The following is a 27,801-nucleotide window of genomic DNA, read 5'->3' as shown; positions in this document are numbered from 1 at the left end:
TACATGTGAAATTTACAATTTATTAATAAACAATTATAATAACTTTTTTTTTGGGAATAATAATAAATGTATGAATAACTTTAATATTTAAAACGATTATTATTAATTAATTTAGATTTTTGGTAATGTCTATGTTTCTTTCGATCCTGTTTCTTTTCCTTGCATTTCGCTTCAAAAGGCTTTTGTAAACGTGCATACATTCCAATGGTGAAATAATAAAATAGTTCAACGGCACTTAAAAGAGATGCCCCCAAGAATAGGCCTATAATTCCTCCAAAATTAGCTAAAATATAAGATAGAAAATTTTATTAAAACTTTAATCTACCCAGCAAAAACAGAAAGGAAAAGCGTAGTCATTAAAGTAAAGAAAATGCTTTTTTAATTTTTGTAAGTGGTGATTTTTGATGAAATCGAGATAAAATGATTGTTAAAAACTAAAACAAATGCATTCAATTTTCTTTATGAAAAAGTGTGCCGCTTAGATACTTTTCAGTAATTCCCAAAGGAATTACTGCAAACCCTCTCACGACAATATTTTTTCAGTGTACGATCGACTGTATAGTCTATGTGACTCAAAAACATCGGGCTGCCGTTATACTCAATTTAACTTCAAGTAGTCTCAGTAATTGCTTCAGACATATTGCAATCTTATGTTTCTAATCGCTAGTTTGCACCTATTGGGCTCACGGTTACTACTCGGGCCAAAACAAAATCTGAAGAAAATGTTACCAAAAATCTACCAATTTAAACGAAAAAAAAAAATATTTTGATGTTTTTGCTCAAATGTTTGTGGTTGTTATGGTATTATGAATGTATTTGCAATATCATGTATTACGATCTCTCCTATTAGCGAAATTTTTTTGGGTGTATAAATATCCTTGAATTGCAAAATTGTCGAATTTGAAATGTTTTAACAATTTAACTTGAACCAATAAGGAAAGTTTCCACTTCTTTAAAAATGGAGAACTTACAATGGACTTTGACGAAATTGACCAACACGAAAATAATTTTTATACCCTTCACCACTACTGTGGTACAGGGTATAAAAAGTTTGTGCATTTGTATGTAACGCCAGGAAATAGTGGTCATAGACCCACCTTTTAGTATACCGATCGGCTTAGAATTAAATTCTGAGTCGATTTAGCGATGTCCGTCTGTCTGTCCGTCCGTCTGTCTGTATATGTAATTTTGTGCACAAAGTACAGCTCGCAATTTATGTCTGATCGTCCTCAAATTTGGCATAGGGCCGTTTCTTGGGACAGAGACAATCGCTATTGGTTTTGGAAAAAATCGGTTCAGATTTAGATATAGCTGCGATATATATTTATCCCCGATTTGGTAATAGATAGCGTGTTTATCAACCGATTTTCTTGAAATACCGTACATCCAAATATTTTATGAATCTCGAAAATCTTGCAAAATATCAGCCAAATCGGTTCAGATTTAGATATAGCTCCCATATATATCTTTCGTCCGATTTAGACTCATATGACCACAGAGGCCAAAGTTTACTACCGATCTTCGTGAAATTTTGCACAGAGGGTAGAATTGACATTCTACCAATGCCTGGTAAATTTGATTGAAATCGGTTCAAATTTAGATATAGCTCCCATATATATCTTTCGTCCGATTTGAACTTATATGGCCACAAAAGCCAGAGTTTTGCCGTGATTTGCTTCAAATTTTGCACAAGGGGTACGTTTAATAGTATCGTTAAGTGTGTCAAATTTTGTTAAAATCGGTTCAGATTTAGATATAGCTCACATATATATCTTTCTCCCGATTTGGACTTATATGGTCTCAAAAGCCAGAGGTTTGCCCTGGCTTACTTCAAATTTTGCACAAGCGGTACTTTTAACGATACTATTGTATGTGCCAAATATGGTCAAAATCGATTCAGATTTAGATATAGCTCCCATTTATATCATTCGTCCGATTTGAACTTATATGGCTCAAAAGCCAGAGTTTTGCGGTGATTTGGTTCAATTTTTGCACAAGGAGTACGTTTAATAGTATCGGTAAGTGTACCAAAATTGGTTGAAATCGGTTCAGATTTAGATATGGCTGCCATATATATCTTCCGTCCAATTTGCACTCATATGACCAGGGGGCCAAAGTTATACTCCCATTTACGTGAAAATTCGCATAGATAGCAGAATTATTATTCTAACTATACATGTCAAATTTAGTCAAAATCGGTTCAGATTATATATAGCTCCCATATATACGTACACCAGAGTTGGGGAAATATAGTAGACTGTTACACAGTTTAGACCCATTTTCAATGGAAGTTTCCTCCAATTAACTGGATAGCGTTAGCCGATTTAATTTTTAATTCTAGAGATTTTGTAGAAGTAAAAAAATTGTCTCCTTCATATAGCTTCCAGCAAATGTGAAGTAGTTGAGATGGTAACACAAATTTTGGTCTATCAAATTCTGTCCAGATCGAGTGATATTTAAATGTATGTATTTGGAACAAACCTTTATATATAGCCCCCAACACATTTGACGGATGTGATATGGTATCGAAAATTTAGATCTACAAAGTGGTGCAGGGTATAATATAGTCGGCCCCGCCCGACTTTAGACTTTCCTTACTTGTTTTTAATGATATTGAATATATAGAAACTTTTGTCAAAATGTGTCTTCTATGGAACATTTTGTCAAAATTTTATTTCTGTAGAACATTTGGTCAACATTTTTATATAGAAAATTTCGCCAAAAGTTAATTTCTATAGAAAATTTTGTAAAAATTTTATTCCTATATACCGTGGTGCAATTGTTAGCATGCCCGCCTTGCATACACAAGGTCGTAGGTTCGATTCCTGCTTCGACCGAAGACAAAAAAATTTTTCAGCGGTGGATTATCCCACCTCAGTAATGCTGGTGACATTTCTGAGGGTTTCAAAGCTTCTCAAAGTGGTTTCAGTGCAATTTGGAACGCCGTTCGGACTCGGCTATTAAAAGGAGGTCCCTTGTCATTGAGCTTATCATGGAATCTGGCAGCACTCAGTGATAAGAGAGAAGTTCACCAATGTGGTATCACAATGGACTGAATAGTCTAAGTGAGCCTGATACATCGGGCTGCCACCTAAACTAACCTATTCCTATAAAAAATTTTGTCATCATTTTATTTCTGTAGAAAATTTTGTCAAAATTTTATTTCTATAGAAAATTTGGTCAAAAATTTATTTGTATAGAAAATTTTGTCAAAATTGTATTTTTGCAGAAAATTTTGTCAAAATTGTATTTCTGCAGAAAATTTTGTCAAATGTTATTTCTACAGAAAATTTTGTCAGAATTGTATTTCTATAGGAAATTTTGTCAAGTTATTGAATATATAGAAACTTTTGTCAAAATGTTACTTCAATAAAAAATTTTGTCAAAATTTTATTTCAGTAAAAAATTTATTTCTATAGAAAATTTTATAACAATTTTATTTCTGTAGAATATGTGGTCAAAATTTTATTTCTATAGAAAAATTTGTCAACATTTTATTTCTATAGAAAATTTTGTCAAAGTTTTATTTCTATAGAAAATTTTGTCAAAATTTTATTCCTATAGAAAATTTTGTCAAAAATTTATTTCTATAGAAAATTTGGTCAAAATTTTATTCCTATAGAAAATTTGGTCAAAATTTTATTTCTATAGAAAATTTTGTCCAAATTTTATATCTATAGCAATTTTTTTCAAAATATTATTTCTGTACAAAATTGGAGAGGTATTTTTGAAAATTCTACCAAAACATTAAGAATCTTACCAATCTACTAAACAGTAAGAAATCTATAATTTGTGGTAGAATTCTAGCAACTATGGCAACAGTGATTACGAACGAGCGTAGTTTATCCTTATATAGAAAATTTTGTCAAAATTCTATTTCTATAGAAAATTTGGTCAATATTTTATTTCTGTAGAAAATTTTGTCAACATTTTATTTCTATATACAATTTTGTTAAAATTTTATTTCTATAGAAAACTTTGTCAAAATTTTATTTCTATAGAAAATTTTGTCAAAATTTTATTTCTATAGAAAATTTTGGCAAGATATTGAATATATAGAAACTTTCATCAAAATGTTACTTCTATAGAAAACTTTGTCAAAATTTTATTGGGTCAACATTTTTATATAGAAAATTTCGTCAAAAGTTTATTTCTACACCTTCAAAAAAAAAAAAAAATCGTAACATATACCACAAACACATTTTGCTTTAAGTATATATGTGAAAATGTTACTTCTATAGAAAAAAAAGGATTGGTCCAACCAAATTATTGTTTACATTACTCAAATATTAAGTTTCACCTTAGGGCATACACTGGTAGAAAAAAATGTTAATGAAATTTGCTTTGTGTGGGTATAAGCTGCAAGTAAAATAATGGTTACTTCCATTATTTTACTTGCAGCTTACTCTCTAGGTCTCTCTTTCTAAACACATATATGTTTATAGACTATTTCTAAATTAATATATGTTTGCATCTAAGCATATTATATTTACAAACATTTTATGTCCCAAACATAATATGTTCTAACATATTAACATATATGTCCCAAACATGTTATGCTAGTTTATGACCATTATATGCTTGCACTTAAAAATATTGTGTTAAAAAATTTGAATTCCAAACATATAATTTTTAAACCCAAACATATGAAAAACAGTATTTTTCGTCAGTGTATAGAAAATTTTTAAACAACTTTATTTCTGTAGTATATTTGGTCAAAATTTTATTTCTATAAAAAATTTGGTCAACATTTTATTTCTTTAGAAAATTTTGTCAACATTAAAGTTCTATAGAAAATTTTGTCAACATTTTATTTCTACAGAAAATTTTGTCAAAATTTTATTTCTATAGAAAATTTTGTCAAGATATTGAATATATAGAAACTTTTGTGAAAATGTTACTTCTATAGAAAATTTTGTCAAAATTTTTTGTATAGAAAATTTCGTCAAAAGTTTATTTTTATAGAAAATTTTATAACAATTTTATTTCTGTAGAATATTTGGTCAAAATTTTATTTCTATAGAAAATTTTGTCAAGATTTTGAATATGCAGAAACTTTTGTCAAAATGTTACTTCTGTAGAAAATTTTGTCAAAATTTTTTATATAGAAAATTTCGTCAAAAGTTTATTTTTGTAGAAAATTTTATAACAATTTTATTTCTGTAGAATATTTGGTCAACATTTTATTTCTATAGAAAATTTTGTCAAAATTTTTTTTCTATAGAAAATTTTGTCAAGATATTGAATATATAGAAACTTTTGCCAAAATGTTACTTCTATAGAAAATTTTATTTGCTCATTATTTTTTATATAGAAAATTTCGTCAAAAGTTTATTTTTATATAAAATTTTATAACATTTTTATTTCTGTAGAATATTTGGTCAAAATTTTATTTCTATAAAAAATTTGGTCAACAATTTATTTCTATTGAAAATTTTGTCAAAATTTTATTTCTATTGAAAAATTTGTCAAAATTTTATTTCTATAGAAAATTTGGTTAAAATTTTATTTCTATAGAAAATTTTGTCAAAATTTTATTTCTATAGAAAATTGAAGTACTTCTTAATTGGCGAGGATGTTTTAAAAGTTCTACCAAAACATTAAAAATTCTACTAATCTACCAAAAAATCTACCGTTTGTGGTAGAATTGTGTTCCTTTTGTGTTCGAAATTTAACTCCTCTTTTAAAAAATCTTGGCGTAGAAAATGACATTTCACATCTTCTGAAGTATAGGTCCCATTCAAGCTATGTTCCCAATATTTTGATGTATAAATTGTTATATGGTAGAAAAAGGTTGCTCAAGCCCCTCTTCAAAATTCTTACTAACTTCATTTCTTTAAACACTCGCAAGTAAAACAAATAAAAACAAATACTTACCCAGCAACTCAACAAACGTGTATCTCATCGATGTGCGATATCGTATAAAGAATTGTTTTTGAAAATGTATGTCCATGTGTACGTATTTCAATGTATCTGTAGAATTAACACTGTAAATTTCAAAAGTAGATAAACAAAGATTTATAAAAGTACTCATTTAAAATAAAATCCGTCGGTTTATTCATACCCTTCCAGTGGAGCACTATTGAAGAAAGCATCGTACAACAATTGATTACAATTATTCATGCAGTTGCATGTCATACTATCATTACCAATGCCTTCGATGTACAAACTCTCGTACACATGGTGTTCTCTACTGAAAAGAACTAAAGATGAAATTCAAGTGGGAGATAATTCTGAGAGGGATAATCGAGAATACCATAATACAGTGGATAGAAGAAAGTTTATGATAAATTTCAAAATTGAAAAACTAAGTGAAATCCAAGTTTCAAATATTATATTACCACTGTAATCTTTGGAACCATTATGACTGTCTACTCTATCCGAGTAAACCAATTGCACATTGGCAGCCTGTTTCTGTATGTCGATCGAGCTCTACCGATCGACTGGAATGCATAGAAACAGCTGATTTCTGGTTATAAATTCAGCTGTTTGTGTCGATTTCAGTCCATCGATTGAGCTCGTTGGGCATACAGAAACAGGTTGTTACATTCCTTATGAAAAAAATGGTTATTACGATATTTTATATTTAACTTTATTTAAGGTTTACATCAAATGGTCAACTGAACATTTTCTTCTTTCACTGTTCTCTATATAATATCTTCATTTGAAACATCTCCTTGCAATGTCTCAACTATAATATCCAAGAACTTTGCGTATTATAGCATTAGGACTGTAAGATGTCATACTTGGATGTCCTTATGAGAGTTTATGGTTGTGCATACTTACATGCATTATCGTAGATACATTTGAAATCCGATGGTTTACAAATTGTAAAGTTATCTGTAAATATAGAAGAGTACAATACAATAAATAGGAGGGTTTAAATTGGATATTTGGAATGACAAGAATGAAACTAAATTGGGAATTCCTTCATCATATAGTTGAGTTCGATAGGCATACCAAAGGATTTAATTATTCAAAATGATTCAAAATGCATGTCGGTGTGTGTATCGCAAGCACGCAGAACAGATATCACCAAAAATTTTCAAAAACAGTTTATTGAGATATTTAATAAAAAACAAAAAGTGAGTAAAGTAGAAAGTCGGGCGGGGCCGACTATATCATACCCTAAAACACCCCTACTGAATTAGTAAACATTGTTTGTCGGGTATGAGTGGTATAGGATTGGGAGATAACCCGCATTTCCATATTAAAGGACATTAAGGGGTACATCGTTATGGGAGTTTTATCAAAATCTGAACAGAAATGTCTGATATTAGGAGCTATAGTTGATTCTGAACCTAAAGAGTTTGTATGCCACTAATATTGCTTCCATTATTAAACAAGTAAGTAAAGTAGTAAGTCGAGCGGGGCCGACTATATAATACCCTAAACCACCCTTACTGAATTAGTAAACATAAGCATTTGTGTGGTAACATTGATATAGGTCTGGAAGATAAACCGCAGTTGCATATATAAGAAAATTAAGGGGTACATGTTTATGGGTCCTTTGTCTCAATCTGACTATAGCTGATAGTCAGTGTTGCCAGGGAAAATGTTCGGTTTACCCCACAAGGACAAAAAAGTTCCCTACTTTTCCATACATTCCCAAACAATTTTCTCTACAATATTTTTCGTTAAATTTAAACAAATTTTACAAAACAAAAATGTTTCTAAGTACTTTATTATCTTAAGACATGAATATGCAACGTATATAACTTAGAATATAAATTTGTATTGCCACACGGATGAAAAAGGCTGTTTTTCATATGTTTGGCTATAAACATTATATGTTTGGAACACAAATTTTTAAACACAATATTTTTGAGTGCAAGCATATAATGTTCATAAACTAGCATAACATGTTTGGGACATATATGTTAATATGTTAGAACATATTATGTTTGGGACATAAAATGTTTGTAAATATAATATGCTTGGATGCAAACATATATTAATTTAGAAATAGCCTATAAACATATATGTGTTTAGTAGCTTGGAGCGCTATTTAACAGGGAGCGATATTGAATTAAGTTGGTGGTTGTTGCTTGTTATTACAAAATTAACATTTTATTTTTCCTTGGGCAATTGATCAGCTACTTCTTTGATCCTTACAAACTGTGTGGTCCGCTGTTCGAATCCCCGTCCGGCAAAAGGTAAAATTAAAATAAAAAAAATCATACAATTGAATAATTTCTTCTACAATGTTTGTATTACAGAAAAAGGTGCTAAGAACTAATAAATCTCGTGGAAGTGAGAAAGATGTGGGGGAATATACAATTGGGCAGAAACAAAATTTTGAGCATTCAGGTCGAAAACCTATGTTGTCAGCACCTATATTACCTGTTTATTTTCATAATTCGTTATGATTGTAAATATATAAATAAATAAAATTTTGAGCACAATATTGTTTGGGAGAATTTTTTTTAAGCATATAATATTTTTGGGTGCAAAATGCTTCCAAACACATTATATGTTCACATAATAACATATTGTTTTTTTGGAAGACAACATTATTGAATTTGGATGCAAAAATACAAAATGTTTGGAACTTAGACTACCCAAACATATATTATTTAGACTAATATGCTTTCAAACATATTATATATTGGAAGAGATCAAACATATAAATGTTTGGGCAATACCCAAAAATGTATATGCTTGAAGCAAAATATGTTTGGGAGTATATGTTACAGAAGCGATTTTTTATGAGCGTGCACCACGTTTGCCACAGTTGGTAGAATTCTACCTAAAATAGTATTTTTTTTTGTTAAATCTCTATAAAAATAAAATTTTGGAAAATGTTTCTATAAACAATTTTTTGTGAGAAATTTTTCTATAGAAATAAAATGTTGACAATAAATTCTATAGAAATAAAATTTTGAGAAAAAATTCCATAGAAATAAAATTTTGAGAAAATTATTTATAGAAATAAAATGATGACAAAATTTTCTACAGGAATAAAGTTTTGACAAAAATTTATATAGAAATATTTGTTTGGTAGATTTGTAGTAATTTGTAGTAATCTTCAAATTTTGTTACATTTTGTTTGGCACGAGTGATAACTGGTGTTACCACACATTGTTATATATCAAGCCTTGCCGGCTTCTAATTTCCTCCTCTAGAGCCACCAAAATGTAAAAATTATTACAAATTGTGTTGAGTGAAAGTGTCCTTACACTGAAAAAAAAGCATACTCGGTTCCAAAGATTTTGTCTTTACTTTAAAAAATTTGGTATTGATTCCGAGCCAAAGAAGCGGAGAATACAAGTAAGGATACTTTTAAGACACAATTCTCTTTTAAATTTAGGTTTTGTGTACTTGCTTCTATGAAGCAAATTTTAATTTTTCGCTATCAAAGACCTTTAAAAACGAGTTAACGGCAACTTTATTTTCCAAATTAAGACTCGACTTCCAGTAGAAATTATGCTATGTTTGAAGTAAAAAGCTTCTTTAAAATAAAGTTTTGAAAAACATGTCCTATATTTGAACGATTTTTTGCTTTGTAGTCAAGATGCAAAAAGACAACAAATTTAAAGACAATTTCATTAAATTTAAAGAATTTTTCTGAATTATTAAAGTCAAGTTGACCTTAGCCTATAAATTATTTCTTTCATGTTAAGATACCCATTTTTAAGTCAAATCACTTAATTATAAGGACAATACGACTTCATCGAAAAGTTTATCGACTTTTGGACAAGGAAAATAACTTTATTTTAGAGAAATGCGTCTTCTATGCAAAGCAAAATTTGTATTCGTATTTTAAAGACATGAAATCTTTGACCTCAAGACAATATTTTTTTCAGTGTACAGTATGACCCTAAGTCCCTACAAGACGATAAATATTAGAAAAAAACCTACATATAGGGAATTTCCCCTACTTCTAGCAACACTGGCTGTATTTGATATTGCACTTACGGAGTTGGTATGACACTAATATTGAGCCATTATTAAAAAAAAAGAGAAAATCGCTCAATTAGTGTGGGTAATAAATTCAAATTTGTAAAAATCGAGAAATATTCTTATGTAAGAGCTACAAGTAAAATACGATCGGCTATTACATTAAAATTTACAATTTGAGTAACATTGGTTAATAAATAAGAGTACTATGGGAAAATAGAGCGATGCATATATATGGAAGCTATATCTAAATCTGAACCAATTTGCATAATATTTTGCGGGTTTGATTAATACCACAAAAGGTTACCTTGTGCAAAATTTGAGTAAGATCAGTTAAGAAATGAGGCCTCTATGGTCAAACATAAGGTTATTGGGGCGAATTTTTCAAAATCGGGCGATGCATATATGGGAGCTATATCTACATCTGAGCCGATTTCGATGAAATTTTGCACATATAGTTAGTACTATAGAGGACTGGTTCTAGCCAACTTTGAGTAAGATCGGTTAATAAATAAGGGTTCTATGGCCAAATTTGGGAAAATCGGGCTATACATATATATGGGAGCTATATCTATATCTGAACCGATTTCGATGACTTTTTGAACATATAGTTAGTGCTATAGAAGATTATATTTAGCCAACTTTGAGTAAGATCGGTGAATAAATAAGGGTTTTATGGCCAAATTTAGAAAAATCGGGCGGCACATATATGTGGGAGCTATAGCTAAATCTGAACCGATTTCGATGATTTTTTGCACATATAGTTAGTACTATAGAGGATTACATATAGCAAACTTTGAGTAAGATCGGTTGATAAATAAGGGTTTTGTGGCCAAATTTGGGAAAATCGGGCGATACATATATATGGGAGCTATATCTAAATCTGAACCCATTTGGATGAAATTTTGCAGACTTAAAGGGCGATGAAAAAGATTACCCTTTGCCAAATTTGGTGACGATCCGTTTGAAAAAAAGCGCAACGTGACCCCATTTGTCGAAATCGGGCGATACATATATATGAGAGCTGTATCTAAATTTGATCCGAATTTTTCCAAATTCAATAGCGTTCGTCCTTGTGCCCAAAAAACTCCCTGTACCAAATTTCATCAAAATCGGTTAATAATTGCGACCTTAATCCTGTGAACAACAAATACATGGACAGACGGACGGACGGACACCAAGCGCTAGATCGACTCAGGAGGTGATTCTGAGTCGATCGGTATATATTTTATGGGGTCTAAAATCAATATTTCTGGTAAGCACATTTTTTGGCAGATCAAACGTATTATACCCTAACCACTATGTGGTTTAGGGTATAAAAAGAGAAAATCGTCTAATTAGTGGGGTAATAAATCCAAATGTGTAAAAATGGAGCAATAATATTATTATGTAAGAGTGACAAGTACGTATAAATATGATCGGCTAGTACATCAAAATTTGAAATTTGAGTAACATTGGTTAATAAATACACTGAAAAAAAAGCATACTCGGTTCCAAAGATTTTGTCTTTACTTTATAAAATTTGGTATTGATTCCGAGCCAAAGAAGCGGAGAATACAAGTAAGGATACTTTTAAGACACAATTCTCTTTTAAATTTAGGTTTTGTGTACTTGCTTCTAGGAAGCAAATTTTAATTTTTCGCTTTCTCAGCCTTTTTTCTTTATGTGCTATCAAAGTCTTTTAAAAACGAGTTAACGGCAACTTTATTTTCAAAACTAGGACTCGATTTCCAGTAGAAATTATGCTATGTTTGAAGTAAAAAACTTCTTTAAAATAAAGTTTTGAAAAACATGTCCTATATTTGAACGATTTTTTGCTTTGTAGTCAAGATGCAAAAAGACAACAAATTTAAAGACAATTTCATTAAATTTAAAGAATTTTTCTGAATTATTAAAGTCAAGTTGACCTTAGCCTATAAATTTTTTCTTTCATGTTAAGATACCCATTTTTAAGTCAAATCACTTAATTATAAGGACAATACGACTTCATTGAAAAATTTATCGACTTTTGGACAAGGAAAATAACTTTATTTTAGAGAAATGCGTCTTCTATGCTAAGCAAAATTTGTATTCGTATTTGAAAGACATGAAATCTTTGACCTCACGACAATATTTTTTTCAGTGTAGAAGCTATATCTAAATCTGAACCAATTTGCATAATATTTTGCGGGTTTAATTAATACCACAAAAGGGATGCTATATCTACATCTGAGCCGATTTCGATGAAATTTTGCACATATAGCTAGTACTATAGAGGACTGGTTCTAGCCAACTTTTAGTAAGATCGGTTAATAAATAAGGGTTCTATGGCCAAATTTGGGAAAATTGGGCTATACATATATATGTGGATGAAATTTTGCAGACTTAAAGGGCGATGAAAAAGATTACCCTTTGCCAAATTTGGTGACAATCCGTTTGAAAAAAAAGCGCAACGTTACCACATTGTTATAGTTAAACTAAAAGAAAATGTAATAAATGAATTTAAATGTAACGGAAAAAGGCTATGATAGCGCCATCTATGGCATTTGAATTGAGAGTAAATGACCAGTTGAGGGTGAAAGCAGTTATGTGATGTATGTATGGGTAACAACCATACGCAGTAGCTGGGCAATGGACTGACGAGTTGGTTGACTATCGCCAAGGAGGTAGGACCGAATTAATCTCAGCCTGAAATAAATTTAACTAAACCTCTGTAGAGGATAACCGCCTCAGCGTAGCTCCATCGGCGAAGCATTACTCAGCTTGTTCCGTATATTAAGAAGCAAATATTTAAAATTTCCATCCTTCAAAAAACAGATAACTCTGTACAGTTACCACCATCTATAAATATATCCTCAATTGTTGTTTTTAACTAAATATTCTTTTAGTTGAATGTATCCTGGAATGCCTTAAGTGGATTTCCATTTTAGTTTATATATTTGTAAAATCTACTAAAAAATTGTGACTTACCAGTTTTTGTTATCGGAAAGAGTAAATTTAAATTGCAATTGCAACGCTTCAGTAAATATTCTTGATGACATCGAGTACGGCAATTACCACGCCAATATCGTAGACCAGGAATTTTCTTGTAGAGATGATGGTTTACTTCGTCCTACACAGAGAAAAATATCGGTAATATTTTTGCAATTAAATCTTATCTTGGAAATCAAATTCAAATAAACTATATCAATAGTTTCTTTATTTGGATTTTTTCTAAACAAATTTTTCTATGTGTTAACAAAATACAGTAAGTTGTGAGTGATGTGTTTGTACCTACAAATTTTTGGTTACTTTTGGTCGTCACTTACCTCGAAAATACAAGCTCGATCTAGTGGTGGTATTGATCGGGTTCTATTGTTTGTTTCAGTTAATTGAGCACCTATCCCCAGTTTTGTGAAGGTATTATAATTCACAAATTTTACATCGGAATGCCATTGTTCGGGTTGTTTTATCATTACCTAGGAAAGGGGTTTCAAATGAAATTAGCACATATATTTTTATAAAGCTATCTACACTCAAAAAACAAAAATTCCTTGAATTCAAAGATTTTGACTTTCACTTAAGGCTATTGATTGCGAACCAAAGATGCGGCTTCTCTAACCTATTAACGCCCAAAACGAAACTGCTGGACAAATTTGATTGATTTTATGGGTTTTAAATTACTCAGTAACGAATAAATAAAAAAAACTGACACATTTAAGAAAAACAAGTATATACGGCCGTAAGTTCGGCCAGGCCGAATCTTATGTACCCTCCACCATGGATTGCGCAGGAAATTCTACTAAAGGCTGTCATCCACAATCGAATTACTTGGGTTGCGATAACACTTGCCGATGGCAAGGTATCGTAAAACTTTTTAACACTGTCTTCTAAATTGTAAGTTAGCCCATACGGGGTATATATTAAACAAAAAAAGGCCGATTAAATACGTATATAATCTAGTTTGACAAAATTTTCTATAGAAATAAAATTTTGACAAAATTTTCCATAGAAATGAAACCTTGACAAAATTTTCTATAGAAATAAAATTTTGACAAAATTTTCTATAGAAATAAAAATTTGACAAAATTTTCTATAGAAATAAAAACTTGACAAAATTTTCTATAGAAATAAAATGTTGACAAAATTTTCTATGGAAGTAAAATGTTGACAAAATTTTCTATAGCAATACAATTTTGACAAAAATTTCTATAGAAATAAAATGTTGACAAAATTTTGTATAGAAATGAAATTTTGACAAAATTTTGTATAGAAATAAAATGTTGACAAAATTTTCTACAGAAATAAATTTTTTACAAAATTTTCTATAGAAATAAAATTTTGACAAACATTTCTATAGAAATAAACTTTTGACAAAACTTTCTATAGAAATGAAATTTTGACAAAACTTTCTATAGTAATAAAATTTGACAAAATTTTCTATGGAAATAAAGTTTTGGTAGATTACAAAATTTTCTATAGAAATAAAATTTTGACAAAATTTTCTATGGAAATAAAATTTTGACAAACATTTGTATAGAAATAAACTTTTGACAAAACTTTCTATAGAAATGAAATTTTGACAAAACTTTCTATAGTAATAAAATTTGACAAAATTTTCTATGGAAATAAAGTTTTGGTAGATTATTTTTGGCGATATGGACCAATTTTTGTGTAATAAGTCATCGGCTATATATAACTAAAGACCGATATGGACCAATTTTTACATGGCTGTTAGAGGCCATATATTGACAAAATGTACCAAATTTCAACCGTATCGGATGACTTTTGCTCCTCCAAGAGGTTCCGGACGTAAAATCTGGGGACGGTTTATATGGGAACTATATATAATTATGGACCGATATGGACCAATTTTTGCATGGTTGTTAGACACCATATACTAACACCATGTACCAAATTTCAACTGGATCGGATGAATTTTGCTCTTCCAAGAGGATCCGGAGGTCAAATCTGGGGATCGGTTTATATGGGGGCTATATATAATTATGGACCGATATGGACCAATTTTTGCATGGTTATTAGAGGCCGTAAACTAACATCAGGTACCAAATTTCAACCGGATTGGATGAATTTTGCCCCTCCAAGAGGCTCCGGAGGTCAACTCTGGGGATCGGTTTATATGGGGGCTATATATAATTATGGACCGATTTGGACCAATTTTTGCATGGTTGTTAGAGACCGTATACTAAGACCACCTACCAAATTTCAACCGGATCGGATGAATTTTGCTCCTCCAAGAGGCTCCGGTGGTCAAATCTGGGGATCGGTTTATATGGGAGCTATATATAATTATGGACCGATATGGACCAATTTTTGCATGGTTGTTAGAGGCCGTATACTAACATCAGGTACCAAATTTCAACCGGATCGGATGAATTTTGTCCCTCCAAAAGTCTACGGAGGACAAATCTGGGGATCGGTTTATATGAGGGCTATATATAATTATGGACCGATATGGACCAATTTTTGCATGGTTGTTAGAGACCATATACTTACATCAGGTACCAAATTTCAATCGGATCGGATGAATTTTGCGCCTCCAAGAGGCTCCGAAGGTCAAATCTGGGGATCGGTTTATATGGTGGCTATATATAATTATGGACCGATATGGACCAATTTTTGCATGGTTGTTAGAGACCGTATACTAAGACCACCTACCAAATTTCAACCGGATCGGATGAATTTTGCTGCTCCGGGAGGCTCCCCAAGCCAAATTTGGGGATCGGTTTATATGGGGGCTATACGTAAACGTGGTCCGATATGGCCCATTTTCAATACCGTCCGACCTACATCAATAACAACTACTTGTGCCAAGTTTCAAGTCGATAGCTTGTTTCGTTCGGAAGTTAGCGTGATTTCCACAGACGGACGGACAGCCGGACAGACGGACAGACGGACGGACGGACATGCTTAGATCGACTCAGAATTTCACCACGACCCAGAATATATATACTTTATGGGGTCTTAGAGCAATATTTCGATGTGTTACAAACGGAATGACAAAGTTAATATACCCCCATCCTATGGTGGAGGGTATAAAAAGGGTGTCTCCATGTGGGGACATTGGGCAGATTAAGTGTGGAATTCTCCAAAAATCTCCATGACCTCGTACTACAATTTTAAAATTTTGTAAACATTAAACTTAACATTTTTATCTACATACGAGTACAATCGAGATATTATTTATATGCGAAGAATTATACATTTTAGATCAAGTGGTACTCATATAACTATTGAAATTATTTTAGGAAAGTTATCCGAATAATAATAAGAATATAATGCACTGAATATTACACTCATTTATCAATGCGACAAAGTGTCTTTGTTTATAGATCAGACGCAGTATAAAGATGTCATACGTGTGTTTAAAATTACAAAAATAAGCGGTTGCTCATAGTTGTTTGACTTCAAACAGGTGTTCTTATATGGGGACAGAGGGCAGTAATGAGTTAAAATGAAGGCATTTCTTAGGAATCTATTTAGTTTTAAATCTGCGCTCTATAAAATTAAGATTCGGATACACATCTCGTTTATTGAATTTTCATTCTCTTTTTGCCATATGTCAACAAAGGTGTTCTACATGAAATAACTAATAAGTTTAAACATGCAAAGCATAACAGAGACTTCAAAGCAAATAGTTAATTTAAAGATAATTTCTTTAAATCAAAAATATTTCACTTTATTTAATCGTTCACCAATTCAGCAATGCTCCTAACACTAAATTTCGATTTATTGGTGCGTCAGTGTATTAAATATGATTAAGCGATTATGGTTGTATGAGAAGATGATGTACAGTGGTGGTGAAAAATGGTTTAATTTTGGAGGAACAAATTATTGTATATACACTAAAAAAAAAGCATACCCGGTTCCAAAGATTTTGTCTTTAACAATTGTGGTATTGATTCCGAGCCAAAGAATCGGAGAATTCAAGTAAGGATACTTTTCAGACACAATTTTCTTTTAAATTCGGGTTTTGTGTAATTGACTCTTGGAAGCAAATTTTAATTTTTCGCTTTTTCAGATTTTTTCTTCATATGCTATCAAAGTCTTTTAAAAACAAGTTAATGACAACTTGATTTTCCAAATTCAGACATGACTTCAAGTGGAAATTATGCTATGTTTCAAGTAAAAAAGTCTTTACATTAAAGAGTTGAAAAACATGTCCTATATTTGAACGATTTTTTGCTTTGTAATCGAGATGCAAAAATACAACAAATTTAAAGACAATTTCATTAATTAAAAAAAAAAAATTCTGAATTATTAAAGTCAAGTTGACCTTAGCCCAAAAAAATTTTTCTTTCATGTTATGATACCAATTTTTTTTAAGTTCAATCACTTAATTATAAAGAAACACGACTTCATTGAAAAGTTGTTCGATTTTTGGACAAGGAAGCAAAATTTATATCAGAGAATTGTGTCTTCTACACTAAGCAAAATTTGCATTCGTATTTTAAGGACATGAAATCTTTGGCCTCACGACAATATTTTCTTTTCAGTGTAATTTCGATGGGAAATAACTTTATAAGACCCAAATTGAATCATCTCGCTCCACAAGATCTATACTGAAGACTATGGGAATTCGCCTTAGCCAAAGAAGAAACATGTCTATAGTTAGGCTTGTGGATATTGGTTTCTGGCATTTTCTTTTCAATAGCTTAATAAAACCAATTCGGACGCCTCCCAAATGTGGAAACAATTTTGGCAACAGTGGATGTCTACCTTTGATAAGTTTCACTCTATTTCGGTCACTATATTTAGTTAATACTCACATATATTCCCAAGAATCCATCAAACATAGGGCTAATCTTCTCTTCATTGATTACCATTCTCACTTCGAGACCGCTGCCTTCGCCAGTGTTTGAATTATGATAGGGATAATATGGATCTGATTGCTGAAATGAATAGAAAATTCTTAATAGTGTATCAATATTGAACGAATTAAAACGAATTCATACAGCTCTATCGTTATCCTTTTGATTTATAGCCGAATTGAAGATATAGCAAAACCCTGTTTCCGTACGTTCCAAAGAAAATAGATCACAACAATTATAGGGCCTTTTACGCCAAAGACATGCTCCTTCAAAGACTTCAGTACAGGTTGGTGTTAAAAATCGAATAACCTCCAATATATCGATATCATCAATAAGGCTCAAATTTAATGGTGAATTTCTTTCAAACATTGGTGAAAGTTCCATCAAGCTAGAAAATTTAATATCTCCAATTTCATCGAAAAATTCATAAAATGTATACAGCTTTTCACGACTGACATTGGCTGGGAGAAATCTGGGTGCAGCCTCATTTTGTAAACGGTGCCAATCGATACGATAGGGTAGACACAAACCGATCGATGGAAATGGTATCATAAATATCGGGGATACTGAATCGGCTACAGTTGTTTGCACTCTTTGCGTGTAATACAATTCAGCCAAATCAATGTAAACGAAAATACATGCGAGACTGGTGGCAATCAGGATGAGGAACCAAATGATTCTGGAAAAAAGCAATAAAGGGAATAAAATATTTTTGCAGAAAAAGATTTTTTTTCAATCAGGAAATTAAATGTTTCAATTAACTTTTAATTGAAATTTCTACAAACACAGAAATGATAGTGTCACTCAATAAAGCCAATTGAAAATTTAATTGACCCAGTTTATAAATTCATAGATATAATGTTTTTGTTTTAGTCCAAAAAAAGTTGAATGAATTAAATTTTCAATTTAATATATTTGAAAATTCAACTAAAATTTTGATTGGAATAAGGTTTGTGATATTTTTTTCTGTAAATTGTACACGGATGAAAAAGACTGTTTTTCATATGTTTGGATATAAACATTATATGTTTGGAACACAAATTTTTAAACACAATATTTTTGAGTGCAAGCATATAATGTTCATAAACTAGCATAACATGTTTGAGACATATATGTTAATATGTTAGAACATATTATGTTTGGGACATAAAATGTTTGTAAATATAATATGCTTGGATGCAAACATATATTAATTTAGAAATAGCCTATAAACATATATGTGTTTAGTAGCTTGGAGCGCTATTTAACAAGGAGCGATATTGAATTGAGTTGGTGGTTGTTGCTTGTTATTACAAAATTAACATTTTATTTTTCCTTGGGCAATTGATCAGCTACTTCTTTGATCCTTACAAACTGTGTGGTCCGCTGTTCGAATCCCCGTCCGGCAAAAGGTAAAATTAAAATAAAAAAAATCATACAATTGAATAATTTCTTCTACAATGTTTGTATTACAGAAAAAGGTGCTAAGAACTAAAAAATCTCGTGGAAGTGAGAAAGATGTGGGGGAATATACAATTGGGCAGAAACAAAATTTTGAGCATTCAGGTCGAAAACCTATGTTGTTAGCACCTATATTACCTGTTTATTTTCATAATTAATTATGATTGTAAATATATAAATAAATAAATAAAATTTTGAGCACAATATTGTTTGGGAGAATTTTTTTAAGCATATAATATTTTTGGGTGCAAAATGCTTCCAAACATATTATATGTTCACATAATAACATATTGTTTTTTGGAAGACAACATTATTGAATTTGGATGCAAAAATACAAAATGTTTGGAACTTAGACTACCCAAACATATATTGTTTAGACCAATATGCTTTCAAACATATTATATATTGGTAGAGATCAAACATATAAATGTTTGGGCAATACCCAAAAATGTATATGCTTGAAGCAAAATATGTTTGGGAGTATATGTTACAGAAGCGATTTTTTGTGAGCGTGTAGATCTTTATATAAATCAGCAATCAGTCAATGTACTACGCAGATGGCTGCTCAAAATCTGACAATCTTATATTCGTTTATCTCATCCTGTCGTTTATCTTATCTTATTTTTGGGTGTCACAGCCACATGTACCATGGAGGTACCATGCCATTGAATTTAATATAGATTTGGGCAGCACTCATTGATATCTATGGTAAAAAGTGTGGCCGGAATGAATCTGAAATACACGCAGAGAAAGACTTTTTACTTTTTCACGGAAAACATGTAGCATGTTTATCGAAACCATGTTCTTTTCTCGGAAATTATATATATGATTTCGGAAAACATGTTATGTTTGACAGGAAAAGAATATCTTTGCGATAAAAATGTTACATGGTCGCTGTAAAAAAGTAACATGGTGTTCTTGAAACATGTTGGGGTGATCATATTCCTTCTCTGGGTGTAACCACCATCATGGAACGCATAAAACAATTTTTTTTTCTTCTTTAACGGAAGAATATTGGTTCAAATTAGAGGTGTGCGCGTGACACGCGTGAATCACGTGAGTCTTGAATAAAATCTGAAGCAACTCTCGTAAATGTGCGTGAATGGTATTAAAACAAATATGTTTTTCGTGAGCGTGCGTGAGTAATAAAATCTGTTGTGAGTGCGTGAATGTGCGTGAATAGAATTTCTGCGAAATCACGCTCACGAAAAAAAAATAAGATTTAATTCTTACTCGTATGTTAACTAAAATTGATTTAGCTGTCCAACTATATTTCATTTATGAATTTTGTTACCCTTGCTCATTCCCGGTTGGAAAATGTCATGATTATCGTGAATTTGTCGTGAGTCACGTGAATTATTGTGAATCGTGCGTGACCGTAAGTCTGTGAAAGTAGTTCGTGAGTTAGCGTGCGTGATTACTGCTTTTCATTTCGTGGATGTGCGTGAGTGTGAGTGGCTACGATACTTATCGTACGTGAGCGTGCGTGAATTAATATTTGACTTCGTGAATGTTCGTGAGTGTGAGATAAATTTCACTCACGCTTACACCTCTAGTTCAATTGTTATGGTTTCTGAAGTTAAATTTGAAATTGCTAATTGGTGAAAATATCGTCTTTCATATAATTCGAGACCAAAATTTAATAACCGAGACCAAAATTTAATAACCGAGTCATAATTTAATAACCGAGACATTTAACAATATTTTAACTTTGTAAATCACATGCTGTAATTATAAGATTTAAAATCTTGTTGTATGTGAAACTACTCAATTAATAAATACTAAATACTAAAATACTGTAGATTTGTACACAGGAAAAAGTTAACTGTCTTATAGGAAGAATGAACTACTTGCTGGGAAAATTGAACTAAGTTGTACTCCACATTTTTAGATTTTCCCAAAGTGTTGTTAAAACCAGGAAAATTTAATAGCCTAGTGTACTTTAAAATTTACTTCACGAAATTACACCTCTCATAGAAGGTGTAAAAAAAATAATTGGGTCCAAATCATGACCATACAATAGTAAATAGCAATACAAATTTCTTAAATTTATCGTTAGTTTAACTACGGACTTTTTTTCGGTGTACAATAGAGGATATATATCATTCTGATCTATATGAAGGCTACATAAAATAAAGACTAATATCAATGATATTTAGAGTCCTGATAGCATATCCGGTGAAAATTAATGTTTCCATGGGTCCAAAAAGTAAAATCGGGTGATTGGTCTATAATGTAGTTAAATCGAAACATTAGTAGATATAAACTATTTTGGATCTAAAATCTTAAATACCTCCAGATTTTAAATTTCAAGTCTATATTGGAGCTATTTCGAAACATACAAATATACCAAATTTACGAGGGCAGTTCGGAAACTTCTTAGCCTAGCACAAAAAGCGCGGTATAAACAGAAAAAAGTTAAGTGTTTTGGAAACTTCCATCTCTGTTATCAACACATGTTAAATTTTGTTTCGATCTGGCAACTCCTTCATATAGAAACAGGTGTTCAAAAAAGACGCATCCGCAATTTTTTTACAATGGAAAAATTAGAAATTTTGCTGTCATTAAATATTTACATAAAAAAAGGTTTATCGGGACAAGAAATTCATAATGATATGGTGAATGTGTTAGGTGAAAGTGCTCCTTCATATGCAACAGTAAAAAATTGGGTTGCTGAATTTAAACGTGGTCGTACAAGTATTGAAGATGAACCACGTAGTGGACGTCCAAAAACAGCAACAACAACAGAAAATGAAGCCAAAGTGCATGATAAGGTATTAAATGATCGACGAATAAAAGTGCGAGAAATTGCTAATATCGTGTGCATCTCAAATGATCGAGTCCATTTAATTTTGCATGAAGAACTACAGATGAAAAAGATTTCTTCAAGATGGGTGCCGCATGTGTTAACAGTCGATCAAAAACGCATAAGAATGAACATTTCTCAAGCTTGTTTGGATTGTTTTAAGCGAAATAAAATGGATTTTAAGCATCGTTTCATAACTGTTGATGAGACATGGATCCACCACTATACTCCTCTGGAGTGACCCAGAGAAGGCAAAAACAATTCAATCGGCTGGTAAGGTTATGGTAACGGTTTTTTGGGACTACAAAGATATTTTATTGATGACTATCTGCAAAAGGGTAAAACAATAAATTCAGAGTACTATTGCAACCTTTTGGATCAATTAAATGTACTACAAATTCGAGAAAAACGTCCTGGCTTACAACAAAAAAAAATAATTTTTCATCAAGACAACGCACCACTGCACAAGAGTGTTTTAACAATGGCTAAAATTAACGAATTAAAGTACGAATTGCTTGACCACCCACCTTATTCTCCTGATTTAGCTCCCAGTGACTATTACTTGTTTCCAAATCTAAAAAAAAATCCTTGCTGGCAAGCGTTTTACCTCAAATGAAGTTGCAATTACAGTTGTAAACCACTATTTTGAAGACCTTGAGGAAAACTATTTTAATCAAGGGATAGAATTGCTAGAAAAGCGTTGGACTAAGTGTATTGAAGTTTCAGGAGATTATATTGACAAATAAAAATATTTTTTTAAAAACTAACTATTCTCTTTCATTGATAGGCTAAGAAGTTTCTGAACCGCCCTCGTAGTACAAATTATATCATTAGAACTCAAGTTTTGAGCATATTATTTTTAGGTGCAAGCATGTAATGTTCCTAAATTAGTGTAACATGTTTGGGCCATGTAACATGTTTGTCGCAAAAATGTTTTTTTTCTCGCCAAACATAACATGCTTTCCGAAAACAGATATATAATTTCCAAGAAAATAACATGGTTGCAGCGAACATGTTACATGGTCACGATCCAAAAATAACATTTTGATCTTGAAACATGTTTGAGGTGATCATATTCCTTCTCTGGATGCGGGCGTGACATTGCAGAAAAGTACTTCGGTGCAAGCATACCAGCAGTCGAAAAATAAGTACTTCGTCGCAAGCATACCAGCTCTCCAAAAATAATAACTTTACCATAAATATACTCAAAAAGTGCGAGTGAGTTTGATGCTCTCATATCTATGTATAAATTTTATTCTCTCTTATTCTCGGTCTTTTTCTGTTTATATTTACGGTACAATTTGTACTTTGAAAATCTCTATGACGCCAGGAGGAATCGAACTCACCCCTGTTGTTTCGTAATCCAACACACTTTACTCTACTTCACGGCATGGATTTATTCAATGATGTAATTTTTTAATATAAATGATGTACTATAACTTAAGAAAACAAGAGTATATTTTATTGGCATTATCAATTAATATGTTGCAATTTTTTCTGAAATGTAATTTTCGCTACTATTAACGGTGCCCACAATGGCAATAGAGCCCAGCAAAAAGCGTCGCCAAAAAAGTTATGAAAATGTTCTTGTTGGATCCGTAAGTGGTGCAAAATTGGCGCAGAAGCGATGAATTTAACATGGACTTGTCATAGGACGGATGTCCACCATTTCAACAGTCGTTGCACTAGATATGCATCACTTCATTAGATGTGATCCGAATTTAGTGGTTTGGATGTGAATTACAAAATTTTGTGATATTTTGACAAATAATTCATTTTTATAATTTTTTATGATTTTTAATGCAACCTAAGGCTTGTCCGAAATTCTTGACCTCAACTACAAATGACTACAAATAATTTAGAATTTTTTTCGACAAACTGTTTTTAACATATTTGAAACAAAAAATGTTAAAATTGCCCTTTAAAAGTATGAAAAAAGCGAGTTATAAAAAATTGAATTAAAAGAACTTGAAATAAAGAACATCTCCGGAAGGACATTTTTGGAAGTGCTCCTAAAGTTGTGCCTTTACAAGTACTGGGAGTTTATTCTATTTAAAACAATGTCAAGAAAAAGAAAATTTGCAAAAAAAAAAAAAAAAAACAAGTATATACAGCCGGGCAAGTATATTCGGCCAGGCCGAATCTTATGTACCCTCCACCATGGATTGCGTAGAAACTTCTACGAAAGACTGTCATCCACAATCGAATTAATTGGGTTGTGGTAATACTTAAAAATTCTTAACATCGTCTTCTAAATTGTAAGTTAGTCCATACGTGGTATATATTAGACAAAAAAGGTATGTATAGGTACGTCTACAAATAATTACGAATCGATATGGACTTTGCACGGAACGTAGAGAGCCAGAATTGAAATATGGGGGTCGCTTATATGTGGGCTATATACAATTATGAACTTGATATGGACCAATTTTTGTGTGATCGATTTATCTGAGGGCTATATATAATTATAGACCGATTAGACATGATTGTCAACGGCCATATACTAGCACAATGTACCAAATTTCAACTGACTCGGATGAAATTTGCTCCTCCAAGTGGCTCCAAAACCAAATCTCGGGATCGGTTTATATGGGGGCTATATATGATTATGGACTTATATGGACCACTTTTGGCATGGTTGTTAAATATCATATACTACCACCACGTACCAAATTTCAACCAGATCGGATGAATTTTGCTTCTCCAAAAGGCACCGGAAGTCAAATCTGGCGATTGGTTTATATGGGGGCTATATATAATAATGGACTGATGTGAACCAATTACTGCATGGTTGTTGGATACAACGTACTAACACCACGTACCAAATTTCAACAGAATCAAATCGGAGGATCGATGGTCTCTCACAACCATGCAAAAATTGGTCCACATCGGTCCATAATTATATATAGCCCCCATATAAACCGATCCCCCGATTTGGTTTGCGAGGCCTCTAAGAGAAGCAAATTTCGTCCGATCCGGCTGAAATTTGGTACATGGTGTTAGTAGATGGTCTCTAACAACCATGCAAAAATTGGTCCACATCGGTCCATAATTATATATAGCCCCCATATAAACCGATCCCCCGATTTGGTTTGCGAGGCCTCTAAGAGAAGCAAATTTCATCGGATCCGGCTGAAATTTGGTACATGGTGTTAGTTTATGGTCTCTAACAACCATGCAAAAACTGGTCCACATCGGTCCATAATTACTTATAGTCCCCATATAAACCGATCCCCCGATGTGGCTTGCGAGGCCGCTAAGAGAAGCAAATTTCATCCGATCCGGCTGAAATTAGGTACATGGTGTTAGTATATGGTCTCTAACAACCATGCAAAAATTGGTCCACATCGGTCCATAATTATATATAGCCCCCATATAAACCGATCCCCCGATTTGGATTGCGAGGCCGCTCAGAGAAGCAAATTTCATCCGATCCGCCCGAAATTTGGTACATGGTGTTAGTATATGGTCTCTAACAACCATGCAAAAATTGGTCCACATCGGTCCATAATTATATATAGCCTCCATATAAACCGGTCCCGAGATTTGGTTTTGGAGCCTCTTGGAGGAGCAAATTTCATCCGATCCCGCTGAAATTTGGTACATTGTGCTAGTATATGGCCGTTAACAACCATGCCTAACTAGTTCCATATTCGTCTATATATATATATATATATATATATATATATATATATATATATATATATATATATATATATATATATATATATATATATATATATATATATATATATATATATATATATATATATATATATATATATATATATATATATATATATATATATATATATATATATATATATATATATATATATATATATATATATATATATATATATATATATATATATATATATATATATATATATATATATAGCCCTCAGATAAATCGATCCCCAATCACACAAAAATTGGTCCATATCGAGTTCATAATTGTATATAGCCCCCATATAAGCGACCCCCATATTTCAATTCTGGCTCTCTACGTACCGTGAAAAAAGTCCATATCGATTCGTAAGTATTTGTACACTGAAAAAAAGTATACTCGGTTCCAAAGATTTTGTCTTTACTTTAAAAAATTTGGTATTGATTCCGAGCCAAAGAATCGGAGAATACAAGTAAGGATACTTTTAAGACACAATTCTCTTTTAAATTTAGGTTTAGTGTACTTGCTTCTAGGAAGCAAATTTTAATTTTTCACTTTCTCAGCTTTTTTTCTTCATATGCTATCAAAGTCCTTTAAAAACGAGTTAACGGCAAAACGAGTTAACGGCAAAAAGACAACAAATTTAAAGACAATTTCGTTAAATTTAAAGAATTTTTCTGAATTATTAAAGTCAAGTTGACCTTAGCCTATAAATTTTTTCTTTCATGTTAAGATACCCATTTTTAAGTCAAATCACTTAATTATAAGGACAATACGACTTCATTGAAAAGTTTATCGACTTTTGGACAAGGAAAATAACTTTATTTTAGAGAAATGCGTCTTCTATGCTAAACAAAATTTGTATTCGTATTTTAAAGACATGAAATCTTTTACCTCACGACAATATTTTTTTCAGTGTAGACTTAACTATACATAACTTTTTTGTCTAATATATACCACGTATGGACTAACTCACAATTTAGAAAACGATGTTAAGAAGTTTTAAGATACCACAACCCAAGTAATTCGATTGTGGATGTCAGTCTTTCGTAGAAGTTTCTGCACAATCCATGGTGGAGGGTACATAAGATTCGGCCTGGCCGAACTTACGGCCGTATATACTTGTTTTATTCTCAAAAATCTTTTCTTGTAGGCAAATAAAAAAAATAAGTGAATACGTGGCACCGCATTCATAAACTCAGGATTATTGTTTGTTGTAAAAATGATAAAATTCGGGATCAGCAGGTAGAAAACTTCTTAAAATCTATTTTATCTCACCAAACTGCTAAGGTTATATCGGTCCATATCGCGAAAACTGTGTTTACAAAAATTTTCATATTTTGTTTTTAGAACGTTTGCATAGAGAAGTAAATTTTTTGCACAATTTTCCCTAAAATATAATTTTCTAAAAACAAGTCCAATTTCCATACCCATTTTTTAGTACAATTTTACAAAACATTTGTTGTTAATACTTACAGCTAACATTTTATAAAACTCTTACTTTTCATATAGTTTAAATTCGGGATGTGTTAAATAGCTGATTCCATGTAACGATGAAATTTCACAATATTTAAAGATATACTGCTTTAAAATTGAACTCGAAGTGATTTCCTTTGATGCGGCGAATATAGGTGGTTTCCTGGCAAAGTTCTGTGTGGTGTCCTCAAATGCTTGCAAATAGGAAACCTTTGTTGCCCTTGGTCTTAAATATTCCCAGTCTTTTAAATAAACAATTTTTTCCTTCATGATTTCCTAGACGATTTGCCTTTTCGTAACCTTGCCGTTGGTTGTTGTGAAATATTTTGTAACCGTTTTTCAAATGATTTGAAAATCTCTGTCGCTTAAAGTTTTTATAAAGTTTCACAGCCAGGAAGGATGTTTGATCATTTATAACCTTCTTGATGTTTGGTTGTTTGGACTTCAACTTCACCCATTTCTACCCCCTTTTTGGGCCAGACTAAGTAAATCTGTTGTATTCTGCCAGAGGTGGGAGAATGTTTGTTTGTGTCCATAGGTAAATATTAGTTAATTTGCCTTTGATGTCATAATTTCAGAGAGGACATAAATCACCGTTGTTGTTTGTCTCTTTATTACTGTTGGTGATGTTGTTTTTTTCTGGAGTTGAGAAAAGTTCTGTAAATGCGTCTGGAGAAAAGTTAATTGTTGACAAGTTTCTTTAGGATTTTCCTTGTGGT

At 31.6% G+C, this 27,801-nt stretch overlaps 1 protein-coding gene across 1 annotated transcript; it reads right to left on the bottom strand.

Moving 5' to 3' along the window:
- Positions 1–80: 80 nt before the first annotated feature.
- Positions 81–27,352, bottom strand: ppk21 (pickpocket 21). The gene is made up of 9 exons (XM_075307620.1): positions 27,108–27,352; positions 17,835–18,369; positions 17,649–17,771; positions 13,188–13,337; positions 12,850–12,991; positions 6,787–6,840; positions 6,065–6,203; positions 5,878–5,987; positions 81–283 (listed from the first exon to the last, which is right to left on the bottom strand). Exons 1-9 carry the CDS (start codon positions 27,350–27,352, stop codon positions 81–83), a joined length of 1,701 nt encoding a protein of 566 aa, XP_075163735.1.
- Between the last annotated feature and the right edge of the window lie 449 nt (positions 27,353–27,801).

This window comes from Haematobia irritans, chromosome 1 (assembly GCF_050003625.1).
Source record: "Haematobia irritans isolate KBUSLIRL chromosome 1, ASM5000362v1, whole genome shotgun sequence".
Taxonomy (NCBI): Eukaryota; Metazoa; Arthropoda; class Insecta; order Diptera; family Muscidae; genus Haematobia; species Haematobia irritans.
Note: the sequence above shows the minus strand (reverse complement) of the source record. Positions and strands in the feature narration are given on the sequence as shown.